This window comes from Lepisma saccharinum, chromosome 14, assembly GCF_977018435.1.
Source record: "Lepisma saccharinum chromosome 14, izLepSacc3.1, whole genome shotgun sequence".
Lineage (NCBI taxonomy): Eukaryota > Metazoa > Arthropoda > Insecta > Zygentoma > Lepismatidae > Lepisma > Lepisma saccharinum.
Genome location: NC_139242.1, coordinates 15,464,000 through 15,490,149, shown reverse-complemented (window position 1 = coordinate 15,490,149; position 26,150 = coordinate 15,464,000). Strand labels below are relative to the sequence as shown.

Sequence of the window (26,150 nt, the reverse complement as noted above, 5' to 3'; positions counted from 1 at the left end):
CGTACAGAGGAACCTCGATTTTATGTTTTTGATAGGACCAAGCTGAAAAAAAAACTTGCAGGAAAATGTAAAATTGATTGCTTCGTTGGGACCATCAAGATTGAATGTATAATGCGGGAAAATGTCAAATGTGGAACATAAAATTGGGGTTCCACTGTATTTAATGAATAATTTGAACACTTACAATTTGAACTGAAAACAGAACTTTCTTGCTATAATTTCAGCCATAAAAAATGAAATTTTGCACTGTAAGATTATAATAAATAAATTTATCATGATCAGTATTTTTGTATCGTGACTATAATTAAATAACAGAATGCAATTTTGGAAAATCACTGTCTATCCAGTGTTGTAAAATGTTTGTTTCCACATGTGCAATAGCAACACACTTTATGAAACAGTGGTGAGGAATTAAGCCTTCATACTGAAAGAAATAAAGCAGAAACGTGCACACTTTTATGGATTATTCATAGAAACATCATATTGGTAGAACTACGACAGTTAAGCAAATAACTGCCTCACAATGAAGCTTACCTAAAACAGATACTTACCAACATAATAGCCAAGGCCTTGCAATTCTTGAATGAGCTGTTGCTTTTGATCTGGACTCATTCTCGCAAACACAGCTCCTCTTACAACAATCCGGGGAACTATATCTGGGAAAAAATCTTTCACGATAGCCCAAGATTTTCCTGTTATTGCAAAACTATAGGGCTGTTTATCACGTTTAAGTCCTGATTCAACATTCAACATATTATCTGTCATATCTCCCCGGTCTCCAACCATGTTCTGAAACAAAAATTTAGAAAATTTAATTCTTCCATCTTTCGTTGTAGATTAAGAACGACATATACTCTTAAGGGAAATCTCAGGTCAAAGTGACATGTGACAATTGACAAGTGTTGCTTGGAAATGAACCCTCACTAATCAGTGCAATCTTTCAAACTGAGGACAATAAGCTGCATGTGTTGCTCAGACTGTTGCTTCGGTTTGTTGTTTGTGCATGCACGGTGAACGTTTTGCTTTGGACTGAATGGGATCATGTCGTTTGCCACTTCAGTCTGAAAGCTCCATAATGGATACTTTTACATTCTCTTTTTTTCTAGTGAAAGTGGAAAAAATTACTTTCAAACAAATGTAGCAATTTTCTCAACAGCTAGAACACTACCAATATATAAGTACTGGATTTGTTTCAAACAATTATAGTTATATAAAGGAACATTTAGGGGATGTGGGGGTATGGCCACACATATTCTTGATCTCTGTGCCATTTTGGAGGTGATGTTATCAGCACCATGCTCCAGCCACCTTTACTCCCCAGGTACCCATTGATTTGAGGCTGGGTGAGCCCCAGAGCTGCTTTATGTGGGGGGGGACGGCTGGGAAAATTCCAATCTGGCAGTCAGACGTGCTACCAACTAGAACACTGCGGTATTTAGTTATATAAATACTAATGGTAAATGAATAAGCAATACACACAATTAAGAAAAAATATCCATTCAATATATTTCAATTCTGCATAAAAAAAAATGGTAGCAGGCTGCAAAGAATATTATCTGGTATGCCCTAAGTTTGTTTCATTATTCATTACTCCATTCTAGGTAAATACAAAAACTACACAAAGAAACAGCCAATTATATGGCAATGAAACAATCTACTGCAATGGACACATGAATTTACCAGTCCTAAAATATTTACAACTACAAAAACTTTCCACTACCACACACAAAAATAATAATTTAAATAAAGAAAGTATTTTTCATACCTTACAACCTATTTGCTCACTGTATGTGTAATAAAGCTGAGGTGCTTGATCTTTTGATGGGTGTACTGCATGGACAATTATCACCTTTCCCTTTGAAGGTATTATACCACAGTCTCTGGCTACACTCAGTGCCGTGAGCATGTTATCTCCTGTGAGATAAAGAAAAAAATATTATCGACAGTCAAAGATACTAAAATTTAATGATTATACTTGATAAATTTTACTAGGGACGGGTCTATATGAAATTCAGGCTGATACCAATAAAGTATGAATATAAAATTTACCGATACTGATAAACCAATATTCCACTGATCAGATATAAAATTTGAAATTGTTCTTGAGGAATCTAAAGGATTCATTTGACAGATCATCATAGGATGCTGAGTTGTAGTAAAATGTTGTATAAAAACTAATTTTGCACGAACTCAATCACAATGTATAAATTATAACTTTTTGGCCATGTGTAATGAGAGGAAGGAGTATTCTGTGTTAACTTCGGTTGGAAGGAGAATGTCAAACTCATTGATTTTTCAAGAAATACTAGCATGTCTTGCATGCCGAGCTAATAAAACATGAAAATCACTAACTTTAGACTTTTCTTGAAACTTTAAAATTAATTTGCGTAATATTATAAGAGCCTGAAAGGTAAAAATCCGAGTCCGGAAGTTGATCACTACCTTCCTGTAGCTGCTATGACCACAATGCAAAAAAAGTTGCATATTTAGAGATTTACTTTTTTCAAAAATTGGGCATGTTTATATCCATAAAATAACAGGGTGGCTACAAACAAGCAGAAATGAAATTCCCTGACTTTTCCAGGTTTTCCAGGACAAAATTTACATTTTTCCCTGACAAATTACAAAATAAAGTAAATTGATGTATTTGCAAATGAAAACAATAAATTCATACAGATCCACGTATGGTTTTGTTAAGTACAAATATTATCTTCTATGAAATCGACTTAATTTCTCTATTCTCTATGACTTGAATTCAAACTGCAAAATAGTGAATTTGGAAAATTATTACAATTCACAAGCTAGGGAAGGATTACGGAATTTTGTCATAGGCAGGAAGTTTAAAATAAAATACTTGATTATTTTTAAAGTTACGACTAAATGAGATAAGAGTGAAGAGTGTTTGATTAAGAAATACAATTTGTAATTTATCAGTCTACTTATACATTCTCGGTATTATATGTTGATATTTCCACTGAGGTTTGGAACCCTCTGCTTGCAAGAACCATGAGTGTGGACTCATTTTTCAATGCATAAAGCTACTTCTCTCTTCTCTGTAAAGCAAACAACTTAACTCTTGCATATAAGTGAAACAATTGAATCGAACAAAATAAAGAATATGAATATGAATAAAATTCGTTTTTGCAATGTTCTCAACGGAAACCAAAACTGTTATTACATAAAGATAACAAAATGAAACTGAAACTACCAAATGTTCGAAGGTTGCAATTTTTTTACAAAATTTTTCGAACAAAAAATACTTCTTTTTCAACATGGAATCCAAATATGTAAAACGAATGGGGGTGTTCCATTTGAAATTTCACATTGCGGCATTGACTTACCCCCTCAATAGTATCAAAATTTTTTTGTGCAATTTTTCGATTGGATGCATTCTGCATGCGATATTCCATACTATCATTATAAATGGACCAGCCGGTATACTGAAGGGTGCATAATGACCATAAGTGGCGACGCACCCAAACAATTAAAATCAATCAATCTCACGTGACAGATACCGATATATTATGGCACGAAAAATTGGCATTATCTTTTTTTGACTTGTTAGTGTTACGTTTCCCAAAATTCGCGTTTTTGTTTTAGAACATTTATCTGCCAAATATACCGAAACTTAATACTCCATTGTGCTTTTAAACTATTATTTTAAATTGTAGGTCACATGGTATACGTATTTTCGTGACAGTTTGATATGTTGGAACAGATTTTTGAGGAAGTAAAAGTAAAGCGCTCCCCTGCACTTTTCCATGAAGGTGTATAGGGGTGTGGAGTTAGGGCCCCACACTTTCTTGATCACGGCTGAAGGTGAGGGTGATGTGATCAGCACCACGCTCCTGGCTACCTTTATCCCTCAAAGTTTCCTCAAGGTACCAGCTTCATATGATGCTGGGTGGGTGCCGGAGCAATTTGAATAGGTGGAAAACATCCCGGTTCTCCCCCGCAGGGGATCGACCCCGGGTCTCTTGCATAGTAGTCAGACGCCTTAACGACTGAGCTCCATTATTACTCGCTCGACAAATGCCGATGGTGCGCACTTAGCTTGGTAATTCAAAACATATCTCGTGCGACAAATACGAAGATGTGGCTTCCGTGTGACGGTAGATATGCACCTGATCTCCTGTTAGAACCCTGCCACTTTGCTCTGTGATGCAAATGGTTTTGATAGAAGTTGAAAAAATCGTGGGAAATACATGATTTAATGTGGCTGTCGGAATTATTCCATGTACGTATAACTCTATAGTTTACTCTTGAGTAAAATGTTGGAAAACTTGCATGTTCTATGTACACAAACATGGCCTAGAAAAGACAAGAATGTTGGATTTCATGGAATTTTTCGTTGTTTTAGGACATTTCTTTAAAAAAAATCGGTAAAAATGCCAACAATTCGCATTATTTCGATATTTCGAAAGGGCGAAAAATGTGTCCAGACATCACTGCACATTCCTAAACATAACTTCGCAGCAATTACCATTTTTCACGGTTTTGGCGTTTGCGAAAAATCAAAGTCCCTACTAATCGGAAATTACTTTCTGGCCACCCCTCGTATAAATCAGTAGATGGATAGTGAAAATTTAGCAGGGCTGGCAGAGAAGAGTCAATTCTTGAAGAATGTGATTTGCTTTCATGATTGAATGATTCGAGTAAATATGATATTAAAATATTTACGTATTTATTATTATTATTTTATTTCATAATATTGGACATTAACCTTACTCAGTGAGAGATTAATGACCATCTCTCACCAGTTTAAACAGACAGGACAGAGTGTGGCGTTAATTTCATTGCAATACTAGTGTTGCAGTAAATTTGAGGTTGGGAGCATGCTCTCGTTCACCAATGCAGATTTAAGTTTCACTTTTTCGTGATAGTATTCAATATATATCCCGTTTGGTTGGATTCTTCTTGATATCTAAGAATAGTGCAATGTCATTGTAAACGTATGTTAACTTGTGCGAAACCAGTAATACGTCAGGATGATGAAAGAAAACCTTCGTAAGCACTGCTACATTAAATAAGGTGAAGTGAGCCAGAAAAGCAATAAAATTCCAGCAGCATATTTGCAGTCTAAAGCTCTTCTGGTTTATGCATGCGATTTTTGTTGGATGTTGCAGTCCATGCAATTTCTGTCGCATGTTGTAGTGAGATACTTTGTCGGGTGGCGATATTCGACAAAAATCGTATGTATCAATGGAACATAGTTGTTTCCATGTTCCTTCAGTTTGCCCAACAAAATGCCTTACTACGACGTCCGACAACTATCGGACGGCGCCACCCGCTCTTATCCCCTCCATCTGTTGACAAGTCTCCTTACTACTCCTATACGGAGAAGAAAAAATGATAATTCAAATCATTTTCCAGGTAATATTTAGAGTCTTAACCTTTACTCCCCCGATGATACCATATGGTATCATCAGAGTAAGGTCGTACTGGCCCGATGATACCATAATGGTATCATGGTGCTGATTACGAAATGAATGTGCTTTTTGGACCTTCATACTCTTATGTTTGGGTGGAAACTCTGACACAGGTCTGGAGCAAGCCTGGGAAATTCATATTGATGACCAACCTCCCCCCCCCCCCTCCTTTCCACAACATATCCATGCCACATTTCCGAACAGAGTTTCACATTTGGGCTCATTATACAACTTGTATGGCACCCAGGAACATGAAACATGTTTCAATCTCTTTGGAAACGTCCATTATTTGAAGAGAATACTAAGGTTTGCGCCTTCTCCCCAAGATAGCGGGAGAAGAGGGGGCAAACTCAAGATTTTTATGTTGTTTTTTTTATTGAAATTCGGTGGTCGCGACCCCAAACCCCCTTTGATCGGTTCGGCGTTCTGAATTGTATACGGTTGCATGCTATGATGTTTTAGCTGAAAAACAAAACTGATCCGAAGTAGATTGCTCCCATAGTGCCTGAGTTATAACAAATTTCCTCCAAAAATGCAAATTACCTATTTTTCGTAAAAAAAAATAATAATCATATTTTGGCTTATTATTCAACTTGTATGGCACCCAAGAACATGAAACATGTTTCATTCTCTAGAGAAATGTCCATTCTTTGAAAAAAAAATACTAAAGTTTGAGCCTTCTTCCCAAATAGCGGGAGAAGAGGGGGCAAACTCAAGATTTTTATGTTTTTTTTTCATTGAAATTCGGTGGTCGCGACCCCAAAACCCCCTTTGATCGGTTCGGCGTTCTGAATTGTACACGGTTGCATGCTATGATGTTTTAGCTGCAAAACAAAACTGATCCGAAGTAGATTGCTCCCATAGTGCCCAAGTTATAACAATTTTCCTCCAAAAATGCAAGTTACCTATTTTACGTAAAAATAATAATCATATTTTGGCTCATTATTCAACTTGTATGGCACCCAGGAACATGAAACATGTTTCAATCTCTTTGGAAACGTCCATTATTTGAAGAGAATACTAAGGTTTGCGCCTTCTCCCCAAGATAGCGGGAGAAGAGGGGGCAAACTCAAGATTTTTATGTTGTTTTTTTTATTGAAATTCGGTGGTCGCGACCCCAAACCCCCTTTGATCGGTTCGGCGTTCTGAATTGTATACGGTTGCATGCTATGATGTTTTAGCTGAAAAACAAAACTGATCCGAAGTAGATTGCTCCCATAGTGCCTGAGTTATAACAAATTTCCTCCAAAAATGCAAGTTACCTATTTTACGTAAAAATAAAATTTCACATTTTGGCTTATTATACAACTTGTATGGCACCCAAGAACATGAAACATGTTTCATTCTCTTGAGAAATGTCCATTCTTTGAAAAGAATACTAAAGTTCGCGCCTTCTCCCCAAAATAGCGGGAGAAGAGGGGCAAACTCCAAATTTTTAAGTTTTTCCACTGAAATTCGGGGGGCGTGACCCTCCCCCCCCAACACCCAAGCCGCCCTTCCTCGGTCCGGTGTTCTGAATTGTACACGGTTGCATGCGCTGATGTTTTAGCTGAAAAACAAAACTTATCCGAAGTAGATTGCTCCCATAGTGCCCGAGTTATAACAATTTTCCTCCAAAGAGTGTTCGAATTTAGAAATTCCCGCCGAGAAGACCGGGCGAGAAAAAATTCTCTCTCTCTCTCTCTCTCTCTCTCTCCTCCTGCCATCACTGGTTTCTGGCGCCGTGGTTGAGTTGCGCATAAAAGGGGCCTAAAAGTTGAGGCCGAAACTTACGAACGAGATTTCCTGTTTCCTGTTCCCGTGCAGAGTTCCATAACGATATCTTTAAATAAATAAATAAATAAAGTAAATGAAGACGAAATTCCCTGACATTTCCCTGACTTTTTTTGACACCTCAAATTCCCTGACTTTTCCCGGTTTTCCAGGTCTGTCGCCACCCTGAATAATATATCAACATGGCAGAATATTGCACTAAATTATGAGATATTTATAGATATATCGGTTTGGTAAAATTATCGGTATGGATCGGTAAAATTATCGGTCCTGAAATATACATGGTTTTTGTACGAAAATCTTGATATTTTATTCACCATAAATATGTGGCTCTACTAATGACATGAATATGAGTGATGATATGATGAAATTGATGAAGGGACACTCACAAAGAATGCCCGCCCAGGCTGGGATCTGGCGTATACTTACACTATGATATAAAAACTCACCTGTGACCATTATTGTTCGTATGTCTGCATCATTCAGCATGTGGATTATTCCTGTTGTCTCACTCTTCAGTCTGTTTTCCATTACAAGCAAACCCAAGAAAGAGAGCCCACTCTCGACCTCTTCTCGAGTTATTCTGTGAACTTTGGCATAGTTTGTTTTGGGCAAACCACGCCATGCTAGGGCAATAACACGATATCCTTCTTGTGTGTATTCTTCAAGGACTGAGCTAAAATCCTTTGGAACTGCAAGAGAAAAAAATAGTGTGGGCTGTCATACCTGGTAACATGAACACAGGACTTCTCAAAGAAGTCATTGCTTTGCCACAAATGAAATAATGCAAATATGCATAGCAATACAGCAAGTCATACTACTCAGTTTACATCAAATCTGAAAATAACTAAAAAAAAAATTGTTGATAAACAATCCTTAAGATTATTCCATATACTATGCACCAAGTGGAGCTGTGGTGGTGGAGTTGGTAGGGCATCTGACTGCCACATGGGAGACATGGGTTTGATTCCTGGGGTGAGTGAACCAAGTCAGAATTTTTCCCAGCTTTGCCCCCCCATAAAGCAGTTCTGGGGCTCACCTAACCTCAATTAAATGGGGACGGCAGGGGGGGGGGCACATGCCCCTATATAGGGTGTCATTAAAATGGCACCCGGGGATCACAAAAACATATAGAGGACATGAAAACAAACAACTTTCCTCAGTAGCATATTAATCGTTGGAGCGTCGTTTGGGTGCTACAGGTGTTCAAAAAAGCTCGTTTGTCACCTGTATGCTGACAACCCAACACAACATTAAGCTGACAACCCAACACAACATTAAATCGCCTTGGTGGCGCCGCATCCTGTTGTGCAAAGGCATGTGCCAGTGTTGCAAGGAACATACATATTCCACGAAAATGACATAACAACAATGACAACAATGACAAAAACAAATAAAGGAAGTGGTGGAAACTTTCGTAGAAGGGAAAGAAAAGAAACTTAGGCACAAACGTGTCCAAGGTCGGTACCAGAAATTGTTGTAGGAGGGGATGGGGGAGGGAACACATTCGAGGTCAAAAAGTAAAAAGGTAATGTTCCCCGTTGATATCACTATACTATGAAGGCACAGTTAGGAGATATGGGGGTAGGGTCCCACACATTCTAGATCTAGGCTATCTTGGAAGTGATGTGATCAGTACCATGCTTTGGCTACCTTTACCCCTGACCAGTGTCGTCCACAGGTAGCCATTGATTTGAGGCTGGGTGAGTCCCAGGGCCACTTACTGCGGGGACAAACCTGTAAAATTCCAACCTTTGATCACCCACCCAGGAAATTGAACCCATGTGACCTGAACGCGTCCGATGACAGTTTTTTTTCTTGCATAAATAAAACCTGGTTATATCGGATTTTATCTCTTAGTGTACATGTCATTTATTTGCAATTTAATATTTCACTATTATCCAGGTTTTTAATTTTATTCTGAAACAAGTACATTTTGTCCAGTGTAAACTTACTTTCACTTTGGGGGAATGAGGTGTCTTCACGCTTGAGTTTCAGAAGTGAGGGATGACTATTAGAAAATACGGATCATGGAGACACTTCTGTATTGGATACGTCTCTTCTTAGAATACCACTGCTGATCAATCAACGGTCGTAACCCTTCCATTGTGGGAGGGTGTCGATACACTGTATGTAATTTGCTATTTCATAATCTGCGAATTGTGATGAATTTCTGCACTCCACAAATGCACCAACAAAGCAGAAATCCCCATTTTTAACCTTTTCGAAATTTTCAGTTAAAAATAAACAAAAGTAAAAACCAAGAGACTGAATTTGGCATCAGGGTTTCTGTGCCTGCCCCCTGCCACTGAGCTTCACCTTCAACCGAAAATATGAATTTCCACCACCTTGTTTCATGTCTTCATGATCCACATTTTCCACAACATCCGAGCCCTTTCAAAATGCTTAAGCCCAGATGGAAGGGGCTCCCCCTCAACCCCGATATAAGTAAGTTTTCACTGGATACAATGTAATTATTTCAGAATAAAAGTAAAAACAGGGTAGCTACTATTTTTTGATTATGAAATTCTCCGACTTTTCCAGGTTTTCCAGACCAGAAATAAAAATTTTCCAGACATGTTTGTCGTCATGATTTTTGCTTTTGAACCTCATGTTTTTCAATTAAATATGCAGGCACGTTAATTATTATGAATATGAATATACAGTTATTAGCTGAAAATTTACCAAGTGATTAATATAATGCTATTCAATGAAAAAATAAATAACTGTTGTACTTCCCCATTTTCACTAAGTCATTACAATTAAGGTGGTGTAAAAAAATCAATAAAAAAATGTGGCATATATCAAAGCTTTACAATGTAACCTGTATACAACCTTAATTAGCCTATATCAATAAAAATGAGAAACAACAGAAAATTAGGTCATGTACCTTTAGAAAATATGCAATAAGTTTAATGATTATATTTTTTAATTTATTGCAAATAGTACATATTACGGAAATTCAGAACTTGAATGGGGCCGGTGACCAACCATACACCTAAAAAAATATATACACGGGCCATACTTTGGAATCAAATATCTCCATTATTTGAGTTTTCCACATGCTGGAACCAATTTTATATTACGGAAAACATCGAAAAATGTATTTTAAAAGGTAACAGTTCCGAATGTTTTATGATTTTTTTTTCAAATTTTCCTGTCAGGAAGACTAATTATCATAGAATTTTGGCAATCATTGTGACACGAAATTTGAACTTTCCTTAAAATAATGAGCACTATTTGGATTCGAAAAAAGTTATTCATGTTGAAAAAAAAAACTTCAAAATGACATTACTCAATCATACATGCTTCCCACGGACAAGGTATTCTCCGGTTGACAAGCGACAGTAAGTATCGTAAACTAGTGGGAATGAATGTAGAAATAAATCGGAACCTTAGCAGAGTGCATTCAGGGTCTTTATTTTAATTCTAAGACAACCAAACCTGACATTCTTAACCTAACCACAAAAGCATATATTCACAAAATCTTAAGTAATCGCTAAAACTCTGCAGTATGTATTACAGTCATAAATTGAAATCGAACCATGTAAAAGTTACATTTGTAGCATGATGAAATCGTAATAAAACAAAAGGAACTTGGGCTCATTTTCACCACTTTTCAGCATAATTTCATTCTACACACGAACAATACGTAAAATTACTATCGGCATGAAACCAACATTCCTAATCTAACAATGATGTGTGACCAGCGTACGTTTAATTCCTCTATTTCGCACCAGTTTTACAAAATAAATTCGTTCTACATGCACAAAACACGTGCATATTCGAACAATGACGTCACTGATACTGCATCAAATCACTAATTTCTCGGGTGTAACACATCTCTGCAATGCAAAAACTACGACGAGCAAATGAACTAGTTGATCAGGTTGCTTCTGAACGGGTCGCAAACGAAAGACTCAAATTCACAGAATGGGTTCACGGGGGGAACGAAGTAGTGAGCCCCTTTGTTTTTACTCGGCATCCGCACCCGTCCAGTGTGACGTCAACCACAGCCAGTTACATGAAATTCTGCTCTTCAAGCTTTATTGCAGATCCAAAACCAATGAACTGTCCGAACACCAACCTGCTCCGCTTCACATATCAAAAGAGAACTGGTTCCAAACGGGTGTGTTCTTGAAGAAAGAAAATTTCCTCACCTCACACAAAGCTAAAGCAACATTTTTTCCGCAAGAAATTCTGAGGATGGCTGGTGCGTAGGTTTCGTCTTGAGTAGCTTGTTCTCTAAGGAAAAATCTCAGGGCTCTCCAAATTCCGGTCTTGAACAGGTTCACAAGAATGAGTCGCAAAATGAACGGATCCAAGATCCGAGAGTGAATAAATATAGAATTGAAATGCGAAGGAACCATAATTTTGTACGTAACAGACTAAAAATAGAAGTCATAATGACGAGAGGAACAAGTTTCTGAACTGAATCTTTTGGGGGGACTGGAATCACAAGAACTGAATTCGAAAGTGGAAATGAACCGTTCGTTCATTTTGTAACTGGTTCTCCTGCAACTCCAAAATGCGCGTAAATTCCAGAAAATATGCAAAATTCCCTGACTTTTCCCTGACCAACCAAATTCCCTGACTTTTCACTGTTTTCCAGGTTTTCCAGTCGCGTAGCAACTCTGAAAAACCTGAATAAAAATGAAATATTATTTTGGAAATAGATGATATGCAGGCTGAGAGATAAAATCTGATGTAGCAAATTTTAATGTGCGCAAGAAAAATCGCTAAATAAAAAAAAAAAAAAAAACTCTCTTAGTCCTTGGATGCATTTCCTCCCCCACCCTCTTTCAACTTAAATTCCCGGTTCCGACCTTGACTTAAGTTTCTTTTCCTTTCTACGAAAGTTTCAACACCACTTTCCTTTTGCATACATTATTTGTTTTTCCATCAGTTTTTGTGCCGTTGATTTATCTCCCTTTGGGTTGCTGGATTCGTTCTCCATTATGTTTTACAACACAAAATGTTACTGTTATTATGTTATTTTCGCAGAATATGTATGTTCCTTGCAACACTGGCACATGCTGTTGCACAACAGGACAGGGTGCCACCGAGGCAATTTGCAGTGACGTGCACTGAGGAGTAGTCTAGCAGAGATAGATCAATCAATCTCGCATCTCTAATTATTTTCAAATCACAATATTTATTGTCTTGTTCAAGCCACAGTTTACATACAACACTTCTTTTTTTTACGCGCTTCTCGTCCCTCGATGTGATCAGCAGGAAAGACTGGAAAGGGGCTACTCTAGCTGGCTTTTACTCTGCCTCACCAGTTTCAGGTAGAAACGGCCGCTGGACGGGAAAGTGAAGATTTCTGTCTCTGCCTCCCTTGCACCCTCGACCCCCGCTGCACTGGTTGAAAGGCCGTGGTTTATGGTACGCCGGTCTATCTGCTATAGGAACAGATAGGGGATTGGTTTCCCCTAGATTCCTTTATAAATCTTCTGAAGAACTCAGGGGAGAAATTTCTACAGTACTTACGTTCTCTGTATTTACACCACAACTTTATACAGGTTGTATAATATGTATGTATAATGTGGGATGTAAAAATATAGTTTTATTGTTTATGAGCAGACAAAAATACTTGGAAATGTTATGCTTTCTTTTATTTTTTTTTAAATATGGAAGATATAATGATTAAATAACCAAATATTTGCTCATGCTCATTCTCGTCTTAGTGGTGTTTTATTTAAATATACTAATTTCGTGGCCTCCAATAAAAAAAAAGGGTAAGCTAAATGGTCATAAATACGGAAGTATTTATTTGGGCAAAAGAACGCACATTCTTATTGTTGTTGTTGGTTTGGTTTATTTTACTTTGCTTTTCTGCCACATTTGGTTATCGTGGAAATGAGGATGAATAAGATATGATGAAATTGATGAAGGGATCTCACAAATAACATCCATGTCCAGGCCGGGGTTCTGGCTTAGTAGTCAAATCAAATCTTTTTTGATTTTCGAAAGGGGGAGAGTTACATGTACTTTTTTTTTAGGAATACTGAGCCCTAAGGGGTTGACCCACATCAACCCCCCTTGGGTATGCCACTGATTGCTACTCCAAGTGTTGACGTCGCCGCACGTCACTGACGATTTAACATTGTGTTGGGTTGCCAGCATACAGGCTGCAAAACAAGCCCCAATGGTTAAAATGATACTGAAAAAAAGTTGTTTGTTCTCGTATCCTCTATATGTTCCTGTGGTTCCAGGGTGCTATTTTAATGACACCCTGTATATGCCTCAACTGCACCTCATGGCATGGTGCAAATTGCACAGGCATCTTTACCTACCATGAGAGAAATTGGCACAATTATTTCATACTGCATTAATAAATACTGCATTTATATCCAACTATAGTACTTATAATTAGAGGCACATATTTTTGGTAAATAAAAAAGCAAAATTTCGGTACAAAAACTAAGTCAATTTCGGGTTCAAAAGCGGTAAATAAAATGAAATATCGGTGTTATAGCGGTGAAAAATTGGATGAAAAGTGGTATATGAAAAGACATTTTGGTTTTAAAATTGTGAATATATTCCTAAATTTTATTTAAAAACTACACTTATTCCACAGAATTAACATTTCACTTCTAATAGCACATTTATGTAGTTATAAGAGTATTAAGTTTATTTCTGTGTAAAGGAGTCCATTTTTGCTTCTCCAATATTAACAGCAGAATTAATCAATTTTCCGGGAATTGCATAACTCACAGGATACTTCAGACTTCAGAAAGTGTCGCGTCTGTATATAAATGGTAAATTTCGTGTTTAAGAGTTAATTTCACTTTTTGAAGTTCATTTCGCATTATTTCGTGACAAAACATGGTCACAAAATGCATCTCACACCTTTCAAAAACATGAAAAATTAACACTACAATGTGTTTTTTCAAATTTCGTTTTTTCGTCAAAAACGAAATATGCATGCCCCTACTTATAATCCATGAAAATTGTATATCATTTTGCTTTATTGGGACCAGGATAGTTTTATTTATTTATTTATTTATTTAAAGCATTGCTCAAAAAGAATGCACAGGCAAGGGCTCAACGCCAGGATCTTCGATGGCAAGTTCAAAAAGTCCACCAATTAATGTGCTCAGCCACCAAGCCTGAGGACCAGCAAGGTGAAATGTTATTTTTAATGTCTTCCCTCCATTTCATTTCATTTTTTTAAACATTACAATCCTATTAGAGTGGAATAATGTAATTATTTAATTATTTAATAATTTAACTGAAAATTATGTTTCACACAGTGTCATTGATATAATTCACACCAATGTTCTATGCTGTTCTAAAAGCTAACATCTAACTTCATTAGAATTTCAACAATTTTGATCTCCGTGTAGGTTTGGAATGTCGAAGACTCGTGTTTGGTTACTGGTTGAGTCACAATTTCCAAACACTGTCAGCAATTTCTCACTTACTTACCCCAAGAGGACATGGAAATGTTCTATATAAATATTTTGAAGCTTGCCACATGTTTCAGCATCATAAATCATTGCAAAAAGGACATGAATCAGTTATGACATTACTTTCTCATTAACTTTGTGATATTACAAGAAAAATATACTAAAAAGCAATAAGTTTCAAAGTTACATTTGATACTGACTTGTTTCAGGTCTTGAAAGGGAAACGATCATTTCAGGAGACCCTTTGCAAAAGACTTCAAACTGGCTTCCACCGAGAGTCCTTGTGATCACACTCATCCGCTGAAGGCTTGAAGAAAATGGAAACTGGCGAACAATTCCAATCTCAAAGGGTGGCTGAAAAAAAATTGAATATTTATTGAACTATTTTCACACTCATATGTTAATATTATTATTACAACTGCCTTAAAACAAAACATACAAAAGATAAGTACTGCATTTAACAACCAGCATACATGACACGAACACAAAAGAGCAGCAATAGCTGCAAAAAATATGTCCAATTCTCCTATAAAGAGGAAGTTAAATAGGAGTTAAAATTATTAATTTTATTACTTTAACAAACTTAATAAACTTGAAGGATCATTTGTGTAGATAGTTACTACACTGAATACTTGGATACATGTTATATATTCTCACTTTCCTCTCCTTTACCTCCATCGTAACTGTTATATGTTGTTAGATTTTGTTGTTTGCCTAATCTGCAAGTAGGATTATGAAAGAAAGCAATAAATAAGTTTCTTCAAATTCAACTAAAAATGTTCCGTTGAAGAATACATTTGTTAGCGATCAAGTTCACTAAAGAATTCTTCAATACTGACTGAAAAGTTTAAGAGTATGTTACTGAATTATTTGTGAAATGATAAGTTATGAGGAGCAGTCAAGTTCTTTGACCGATGATCCACCACTTCACCAGTAAACATAGTATGATATCTCTGAATAAAATAGATGTACATCTGGATCCTGTAGGAAATAGGGAAGCTGCTCTAGATTTGGATATGAACACCATGGGAAGATAATATAAAATTCTCTCTACAGATTTATTCATTAGATATTTTAAAATTCTTCTGGTACACTGGAGCAGGGAGTCTAATTATGCCAGAACTTATGGCCATATACTTGGCTTCTATAGCAGGATAGTTAATATAATATCTGCAAAGACAACCCAGGTAGCATGGCCCAAAATTCCTGAAAGGTGAGAAATTAACAAGTCACCCCCAGTTGAGTGACTTATTCTGTGATCCTTTCATGACCTTCTGCATACCTTTCAGCTCAAGTTAATAAAAATAAATAAAGTCATCATACCCTCCCGAGGATCATAAGAGTCCATTTAGCGGGATGCCTACATTCTACGTTTGAATTTTAAATCAATTGTATACACAGATAGGCTAATCGGAATGGGCCTACAGTTTAAAGTGGGATCAAAACCAGTATGTGCCTCCACTGCTATCGAGCCTGGGACCCCTTGATTACAAGGCATTACACCACCGGCAACACCCTACATTCTAGGTGTGCAATCCTTATGGCAAAAATAAAAAAGGGGGCGGTAGGGTGGAGAAATTTCGCTCGGGTTCCAAACATGGTGTGGGGTGTTTTAGGTCCATTGGCACCCAACTGGGTGGTGACTTGTTAGGCTTCCTTTATCCTCAACAAAACGAGAATTTCTGCAAATTTTGGACCAGGCTAACACCAGGGTTACAGGATTCAAATCCTGGATAAGGCATGGAAATGTCTCTGCAGTTATTACTCATCAATTTAGCATTTATCCTCATCACAGTGATCATCCTCTATGCATATGCCCCCTTAAAATGGCAAAAATATAATTACGCAGACAACCTAGCATTTCCAGAGATTTGCTCACTGCAGAGTACCACATTTCTAGTTTCTGAATGGATTTCCAGTCATGGAGACATCACAAGTCCAAAAGTTATTCCAAGTAGCAAAACACTATTAATTTAAGAGTACCTTGTTGTTTATTAGTATTGAAAATCATTATCCCTCCACTTCTCTTCACATCAGCTACCCTCACTACTCCGTTCTGCATTCTTCTATGATTCATCCTACACAATTTTCTTACTACATTGCTACTCATCACAAAAGAATCACAATAATCAAGGCAGTACAGCAATGGAGATAAAACTCCTCACATGTCAGAAACTGAAATTAAGAATGGTAGTTGTAAGACTTAATAAATAAAATCGAAACCTTAATGAAACTAAGGTATATTTTTAACAAGCTTTCACTGGAAAATAACGAATATATATGAGCATCAATAAATAAAGTAAGAAAAATGTGTGTTTCTCATTTTATAGTTTGATGGATTAAGTTTAATACCTTGTAGGAATGGGGCAGATTAATCAAACATATCATCAGCATTTGTTAATATAGGCGTATCTGTATACAAGGAAATTAAATCTTTGCAATTTGTCTGTGAAGCCGCAGTGAAGTTACAACAATATTGTTAATAATCTTGTGTTTCTTTAGTGCCTGATTATTTAGGTTTAAAGTAGTTTTCCCATTAAAGAAACAAAATATTTGTATTAATAAGTTTACAGTGGAGCCTTTTCATGCTGGAAAATCTATGATCCAGAATATTATGTAGATTTGCTTCATTGGAACAACAGTGAAATGCACAATGTGAGATTTTTCACTGTATTCGTGTATTATTTATTGCTGGTAATTTTACTTATCCAATATTTCTGTGAATAGCATAGAGGCAAGATGATTGATTGATTTGTTGTTTTAAGTCCACTTTATGCACAGTAAGGCTAATCGGGATGGGACCTACAGTTTAAAGTGTGATCCGAACCACTATGTTCCTCCACCGGGTATCGAACCCAGGACCCCTTGATTACAAGACGACAACGATACCACTGCGCCATCGGAGAGGCCCGCCCACACACAGGCAAGATGAAAATCATGAAATTTTATTGATTGATTGAGTTCGTGTTTTAAGTCCACTTTATGCACAGTAAGGCTAATCAGGACTGGACCTACAGTTTAAAGTGTGATCCGAACCACCATGTGCCTCCACCAGGTATCGAACCCGGGACACCTCGATTACAAGGCGATGCCGCTACCACTGCACCATCGGGGAGGCTCATGAAATTTCATTATTTTGTTAATGAACATAAGCGACATTATACAAAAATTGGTCCTACTCCACGTAAAAAACAAAATGAACAAATGAGGAAATTACATTGTTTTTAATTGTATTAAGATTTGAATGTTTGTGAATGTATATAACTTGCATACCTCACCAACAAAAATTATTTGCGCGTGTAGCCTACATTCTTCACAGACAAGTGAAGTGTACATCTGATACAGTTTTAATGCATCGTGCACATAATACATTTTCGTTAATACTTTTCATGCATTCAGGCTATTTGATACACAAGTTTTCTTCCTTTGTTAGCCGACACCACAAAGTACTTCATAATTCTATTAAATCAGTTCATTAAGATTATTTTAATCCATGTCTAGAACGTTACATTTCATGTCTGAGTGTCACACAAAATAACACTGAAATAATTCACATGCTAAGATCATGTGAAGTAAATGTATAATTGCGATGTAAAGTACATGTACTTGCAATGACACTGTATTTTTACAGGATGAATAATGTATTTGGAATGACACGATGTACTTTTTACAGCATGAATAATGTATTTGCAATGACAAGGTATATTTACAGGATGGATAATGTATTTGCAATGATGCAAGATACTTTACAGGATGAATAATGTATTTGTAATGATGCAAGGTATTTTTTACAAGATGAATAATGTATTTGCAATGATAAAATATATTTTACAGGATGAATAATGTATTTGCAATGAATCTCACAAAGTATTTTTACTTAACAAAATTGTTAGACATTAACTGTCTGGAGATTTTCACTGTAGAAATGAACAATTAATTAAGTTTCTTCAAGTTATCCTCTTTTAAATGTCACGTCGTATTTATAAAAAAAGAATTCTACAAGGGAGAAGAAATACATCAGAATATAAAATGGAACATATACTTACATCAATCTCCACGTTTTCGGAACTTAACACAATATCAGGTTTTGGAGGTCTCACAACTGTAGGAAACATCATGTCAAATTTGGACGTGTCATCAACATCTGGTTCTTCTAATGCCCAACCAGTCGACTCAAACATCTGAAAATATTTCAAGAATAAACTAGGTAAACTAGCTTAATCGGAACATTGGAAATTTTAAGATTTTTACATTACATAATATACATAATATGGTGAAAAGATTATGAAAAATAAGAAAAAACAATATCAAGATTATTTGTCACTTTGCTAATGTTATTATTACAACTAAAAAAAGTAAAGTGCTCCCCTGTGCTTAGCACCATGCCATGAAGGTGTATAGGGGGTGTGGGGGTAACCCATATTGAAGATTGAAACTATGAATGACAATAGACTTTAAAAACTTTACAGGTAAAATTTACAAATGGAATGATATGAGATTTTTGCAAATATCAAAAAAGTATCAGTATAAAATTTACTGATACCAATAGTAAATATTGTAGTATGATATAAAGTGGCAAAGATTTTTTGAAGAATTGGAATGATTCATTCACTTGCATAATATACAACTGATCGAATTTTCTTTATAAAGAATTTTTATTTGCATTTCAGGGAAAAGAAAAATGCAGTATCAAATTATTATTCTGCAAATTACGTACTCACTTATCCAGGAAACTGGATTTTGTGATGTTCTCTTAATCTTGATGGCCACTGCTTGGAAACGTGTAATATTGCTTGGTGAGCATCTGTTATTTTTAGTCTTGCAACATGCTGTTTTTATCTGCTCAGTTAGAAGCATGCCACAAAACTAAAAACGACAGAAACTCACCAAGAAACATTATAAGTTATCGAGAGGATGGTGGCAGTGATTACCAAAATAAATAGAACAGATAAGTTAGTACTTTAATTCAGTATATTGAGTACTTTTATATTACAAATTTATTTCACAAAACCAGGATATATATGAATTAAAATTTCATAGTTATTGACCTGCTTTAAATATGCTTTGTTTACTTGTAATTTTTTCATACTAACATTTAAATCCTAAATAGATTAAAAAGTGCAGTTCCATGTCACGATTTGTACATCTCTCTTCAGATAATGTGGTGTAGACTCTTATATTACAAATTTATTTCACAAAACCAGGGTATATGAATTAAACTTTCATAGTTATTGACCTGCTTTAAATATGCTTTGTTTACTTGTAATTTTTTCATACTAACATTTGAATCCTAAATAGATTGAAAAGTGCAGTTCCATGTCATGATTTGTACATCTCTCTTCAGATAATGTGGTGTAGACTAACTTTATCATGTGCGGCACTTTATCTACACCAAAGTATACATTTACATTGCTTTTATTCCAACGAACGTGACAACAGAAAATGACCTCCTGATTCCTCCAATCCAATAACAAAACTATATCAAATTACATGCAAAGTCAAAGTTCCTTATGTGTTTCACAAATACTTATGAAAAAAGAAGAGTATAAAATAAAAACACCTTCTGAACACAGTCAAGATGTACAAACCTTTAAGTCCAAGGGATCTCCAGTTAATTTTCCATCAATTATTGTCAAAGAATGACATGTGACCATTCCAATCAATAGGTAATCCCGCTGCATTTTATCAATATTTTTAATTGGTAGCTGAAATTTTTCATTTTCAACAGGTACAACGCCCCACATATCTAATCCATCTTCTGTCAGCGTTCCAGTCTGCAATGAAATATTCACAATCAGAAAGTTTAAACATAAAAACTAATCTTCACTTACTGTGCATACCTAACTTCATTTTTTGATCACTGAATGGCATCTTAAATAACACTGAAGTACAGGGTGGCACAAAAAAAGGTAACCAAACACATATAACGGTTCTACATTTCGGTTACCTTTTTTTGGGCCACACTGTATATATCTAATATGGGTGGTGGTAAGGGTGGTTTTTTGTTTGTTGACATTACTTACTTTGATTCTCTATACTAAATAGCAATTAGTACGGCAAATATGTAGGATCCAGTGGCGGCTGCTTAATACGTGCTACCGTGCTATAGCACGTTGCTAAATTTGTTAAAATGAAAAGAAGAAAAAAAAACAAATCTCACAGATGCACAGATGCAAGAAGTTTAATGAAGCCCTAAAGTGAAATGAAACTTCTCATGTTAAGAGCCTCAACATTTACCAGCGTTGCCACGCATTTCCCTCACGTTGTTGGGGCTATAAGGAATACCGTACCATGCTAGAATCTCAATCTCAACAGCATGTTTTAACCCGGTCTTCATCACTCCGTGCATGAATACTGTGCACCCCGACTCCTCGATTCGTACGGGGGATAGGGTCTCAGCTTGAGAAAATCGTCTGCTAGCATGCTACAGGAAAACTCAGCACGGTAAGTGTGCCATCTCAGGATAAGAAGAAAGTCTACGACAACCTATTGCCTCTGTCAGAACAAAGTTTTTTAATGCCATTTTCAAACGTTCTGTACATTATCAGTGGAGACGTATGTAATGTTTGTAACATGTCGTATACGTTAGCAGCACCTGCAAAAAGTTGGAACGCGAATTGACACTACCCCTTAGTCTTTTATTTATTTTGTTGGTAAGTTCTAAAGACTGCAACTCTGAAACTATAGTCCGTGCCTTTTTTGCTTCCGAAAGTGGATTCTGCTATGTAATTTATGTTTAGGAAATTTTAATTTTATATTTTATCTAAATTACCTGTTTTTAAATGCTAGAAATATATTTCCTTGGGTTTATGTAACACTTCAAACGTCAAGAAACAAACTTACAGAGTACCGTTATTTTATCCCGCCTTCCAGACCCGAAAATTTTCCACGGGGTTCATTGTGTTAAAATCGCGTGGCGTGTGAAGTGGTGGTCAGTGTTGTGAAGGATTAACTTTTTGTTGTTGTTAGAAGTGAAAGTGAGTGTGTGTGTGTTAGTGTACCATGAATTCGGTGGATTCTTTGTTGCAGTGACCTTTCTCTTCAAGAACACTTGAAGAAAAGTTGGAAATAAAAGCGCTAGGATGGCCGTTTCCAGATTTGGATCTATCGCAAAATGCAAAGGCTACTATAAAAGGCAATTTAATAGAAAACTGTACGATAGTGAACCATGGCTTTGTGGGTGTCAAATTCGAAATGCATTATTCTGTTTTCCTTGCATAGTTTTTGGAAGTAATGATTCGTGGTCTAAAGGAGGGGTAAAAGAACTAGGACATTTAAGTGAATATATGAGAAAGCGTAGTGCAAGCAAAAAGCACATGAATAATGAGTTAAATTTTGTCTCTCTCGGAACTGTCAACATAGCAACGCAGTTAAGCCATGCTTATCTAGAATTGCTTCAAAAGCATAATGAACAAGTTGAAAAAAATCACTAAGTCTTGTCAAAAATCATAGACTGCATCAAGTTCTGTGGAGCTTTTGAGTTGGCCCCGCATGGCCACAATGGAACAGATTCCTCCGCAAACCCTGGGGTATTTTTAGGGCTCGTTGATTTTGTCAGCAATTTAGACAATGCTGTTAAAGAAGATCTTGACAACAGCACTGTATTTAAAGGCACTCGCCATCGAAGTTCCGGGTTGGAGTCTCGGCCCAGGTATGGGTATTCTTTGTAATACTTTGTAATAATGAAATTAATGAAGGGGCATTCACAAAGAATACCCATACCTGGGCCGAGACTCCAACCCAGAACTTCGATGGCGAGATCGTAAGTCGACCACTTAACGTTCGTGGCCGCAGAGCCAGCATGGCACGTATGTGTGGGTGGGGGTGGGGGGTAGGGGTCATTATAAGTACATGAAAAACAGCATCAGTAATAGCACGCATCTTTGAAAAATCACGAGCCGCCGCTGGTAGGATTGGATGAATGCTACTGTGATTTCTATTGGAAAAGTAACACACACAAATCACAAATTAATTTGAAAAAAACATAAAAGATAGTAAAATTACCTGCAAACTTACTCTTTTGCTGCATGGAACTTGAGCCAGTATTGGAAAAGGTTTTACAGACTAGCGAGTGAAATGAATGAGTTTGTCTGAAATCGTGTAATCTCTGTGCTCAACATGCATCTGTATAAATAATACAGGGTAGAGCATATTGTATCTACAAATGTCAGTTGACAAGCCAATCAGAATTCAGGTACACATGCGTGGAAGTCTGCCATGAAGGTTCGCGCATGAATTGTGGAGATGGAGATGTTCATTCGAACATGTTCCATTCAGAAAAGACAGCAATGGTCCAATGAGGATTGCCATCACCGTGCCAGACAATGAGAGCCAATCTCCACGGCAACAGAAGCATTCAGGTCAGAGGAGACATATTTTCTCTGGCATCCTGACGCTAGTCTCTACAGTGTCTGTCAAGTCTCCTAAATGGAACCTATTTAGATGAACATCTCCACTGATACTAGTATACAATATGTATCATCCTGTACATAACAACACAAATTCACAAAATTTACTCCAATATTACAACAAAATTGGACTCTCCTTCAAATCCAAAATGAGAAATATTCCTACTGATCATTAATGAAAGAAGATAATCACCATTTCTTGCATTCACTGTCTACAGACATGAACTGGAAGAGTTTAAATGAGCCAACATATTCAATTAGAAATCTTAAACCCTGTTGTAGTAATGCAGACGGTCATTTATAAACACAATTCACTGTTTATCCTTGTTTATAAACAGAATTATCTAAATGAGAAAAAGAACTTGCACGCATATGACAAATAAAACATTTCCTTAAATACACATTTTAATTATTTAAATGTATCAAAATGTAATTCACATTACTTACAAAAAAAATTCCAGCTTTTAAATATAATAACATCAAGTTATAATGTACAGTGATACAGTGTGCATTATATATTGTAATAAATACGAAACTGGTACCTCACCTTGTCAAAACAAACACAATCTACTGATCCTGAAACATTAATTGTTCTTGGACTAATGCAGTATATGTTGCTGTCCTTCAGACGACTCTGTGCGTAGACCCTGCCAACAGTCATGGCAGCTGGAAGAGCTGGTGGCACAACGATAGTGATAAGATCCAACGCATCCAGGGCAATATCTCTGCCACTGTCTCCTTGCAAATGCTACAAAGAGAAAATGTGTTAGCAAAATGGATTTTAAAACATCTAAAATACATTTATACAGGGGTAGAAAAATACAGGCCATCCGACGGACATGGCACCTGAAAAGTTTCACCCCATGCCTGAATTTTCAAATTCAGTGCTAAAAAATGATACTTAGAGTTTGTTTGTGGAAATTTAAATTCCTCTTTTTTAAAATAAGTATGTACTTTTTTAATGTTTTGTGTGTTCTCTATATCATGCATATCGTTAAATCAGAATAATAATTATGTTCACTGTTCCTAGTCGAATTTAAAATCTGAAGCAATATGGTAGAGTAGAGTACATATAATGTACTGCATAGATATTCATGCTGTTAACCGGGGATGTAAGCGGTGATCCTATTTAAAGTCACCCATATATTAACCTCTCTCCCACATAGTACACCCTAGACTGCATTTTGTAGACTAGTGAGGCTCCGAGATCCGGACTCATGGCCAGTATAATCCTCTATGGGACTTGTGTTGTGGGCTGTCCACATGTGTTTGTCATTGTACCTTCATCTCTTTCATCTTAACACCAATGATCATCATCTTCACAATTAGCCAAAACTGGCAGAAAAGTTAAGTAAAATAAAAATAAAAAATCAATCAATTCATGCTGTTACCAGTTCAGTCTTCTTTAGGAGTGTCACTCTGGAGCAAAAATTAATTAGTTTTAATTCAATCTTGTATTAATAAATTAAGTGTTTTAAGATCATATTTAAAAAAAAAAAAAAAAAAACTGGCTAAGAAAAAGGGAATGATGCCTGAACTAGTTTTAGTTTTTTTTACCCCTGCACATATATAATGCTTTCTGATTAAAATTAGAAAAAAAATAGCTTGCTAATTTCTAAGATTCTTCTGTATCTGCAATGACTTTCATAATATTGTGGATATACGTCCAAGTTTTTTTCACGAACTTTTTAGTGGTGTAAAAAATTAAAAAATCATTACATTGAAATATATTTTAGTAAACTCATCCTATGAGAACAAGAGGGACATCACTCCAAAAATGGGGTTTCCAATTTTGTTTAAATAATCTCCCCTGAAGATCTCTATTTGGAGTCGGTTCAACATACCTTCACTTCCTATCCTTAGAATTAAGGTAGATTCATGTATCTCCAATTTTCATACTCTTTTTAAGAGTCAAGACATATTCCTCTCTCCTGTAAATCTGATAAATTGGAGTTACGTCTGTCTCTCTGGTTTTCACATGACGAACTAACAGAAGAAATCGAAGGTGTTCCAGCCATTACAATTTTTAAAATAAGCTTCTTCCTTACGTTAAATAGCATACCTACCTTTGTTACAACTGTGTAAATAAATCCAATACTTGCTATCATTGCCAGGACAACAACAAACTTGTATGAATCTTGTTCGAACTTGAAATCCACTGGTGGAGGATACATGATTGATCGGACTAAATTGCCCTTGGCTGTCATGAAGCCTGTTCTGAGCACAACCGCAAGCACCTTTTCGTTTCCATAAAATCTTGTTTGAATCACGTGTGTTCCACAGAATAGGGTATGCCTTGCATGCTCCTTGCTATTGTAGAACAGATCTCCTTGATTAGGCAGAGGGGTTTTCGTTACGGGAACACTCTCGCCTGCAAGTTTGAAAAATATAATTTAGAAAAGCATATTTGCATTATTAAGTTACTGAAACATTGCAAAAGTATTGGACCAACCAGGGATTGAAACCTGGATCTTTGGCAATCCATGCCAATGCTGTAGCAGTAAGCAACTGGGCCACATTCTGGCCTCCACTATATTCCCTTACTTCCTTCTTTCCCGCAATTAATAACAATGTAAAAGAGGTGAGAAGGGATACATCTTATCTTTTTAGCACCGGAAGAAAATATACATGACAACCCAAGTTAGATACTTCTGTTAAAGAATACATGACTTTAGTTCAATGCCCAAAATCTATTAACAATTCTGTAGAATTAAAACAATAGTTATATACAATTTTCTACCTACATTTTTGAAAAATCCAAAAATTTTAGTATAACCACCAAAGGAACAACTTCATATAAATGAAGGGCTCAGGTGTAAACATGGTAAGTGACATTTTGGTAATTTTTGAGTTACAAAGTAAAATGTGCCTTCCTTCCATTTTCGAGTGCCATGTCATACAATTTGCATAGGACTCAGTGAAGCCTTCTGAAATTGGTAAACACAAACCGAACACAGTATAACCTTTTTTCTTAATGAACTCAGAAATGACCAAAATGTCACTTGCCATGTTTTACACCAGAGCCCTTCATATAATATACGTGTGTGTATATAGCACCTACAGATTTCTTCCTTTAAAATATATGTTCTTAACACAATCTAAAGTCACTTGTAGGAGGAGATGTG

At 36.3% G+C, this 26,150-nt stretch overlaps 1 protein-coding gene across 2 annotated transcripts in view; it reads right to left on the bottom strand.

Moving 5' to 3' along the window:
• The window catches only part of LOC145998697 (polyamine-transporting ATPase 13A3-like), a 129,510-nt gene that overhangs the window by 4,767 nt on the left and 98,593 nt on the right, over positions 1 to 26,150 (bottom strand). For both annotated transcript variants that reach the window (XM_083135177.1, XM_083135176.1), the window contains 8 exons: positions 25,092 to 25,396; positions 23,573 to 23,773; positions 20,206 to 20,391; positions 18,664 to 18,798; positions 14,818 to 14,971; positions 7,652 to 7,894; positions 1,766 to 1,914; positions 552 to 789 (listed from right to left, as the gene is read on the bottom strand). In XM_083135177.1, coding sequence (XP_082991303.1) covers positions 552 to 789; positions 1,766 to 1,914; positions 7,652 to 7,894; positions 14,818 to 14,971; positions 18,664 to 18,798; positions 20,206 to 20,391; positions 23,573 to 23,773; positions 25,092 to 25,396 — 1,611 coding nt within the window. The remainder of the gene's footprint in view (positions 1 to 551; positions 790 to 1,765; positions 1,915 to 7,651; positions 7,895 to 14,817; positions 14,972 to 18,663; positions 18,799 to 20,205; positions 20,392 to 23,572; positions 23,774 to 25,091; positions 25,397 to 26,150) is intronic.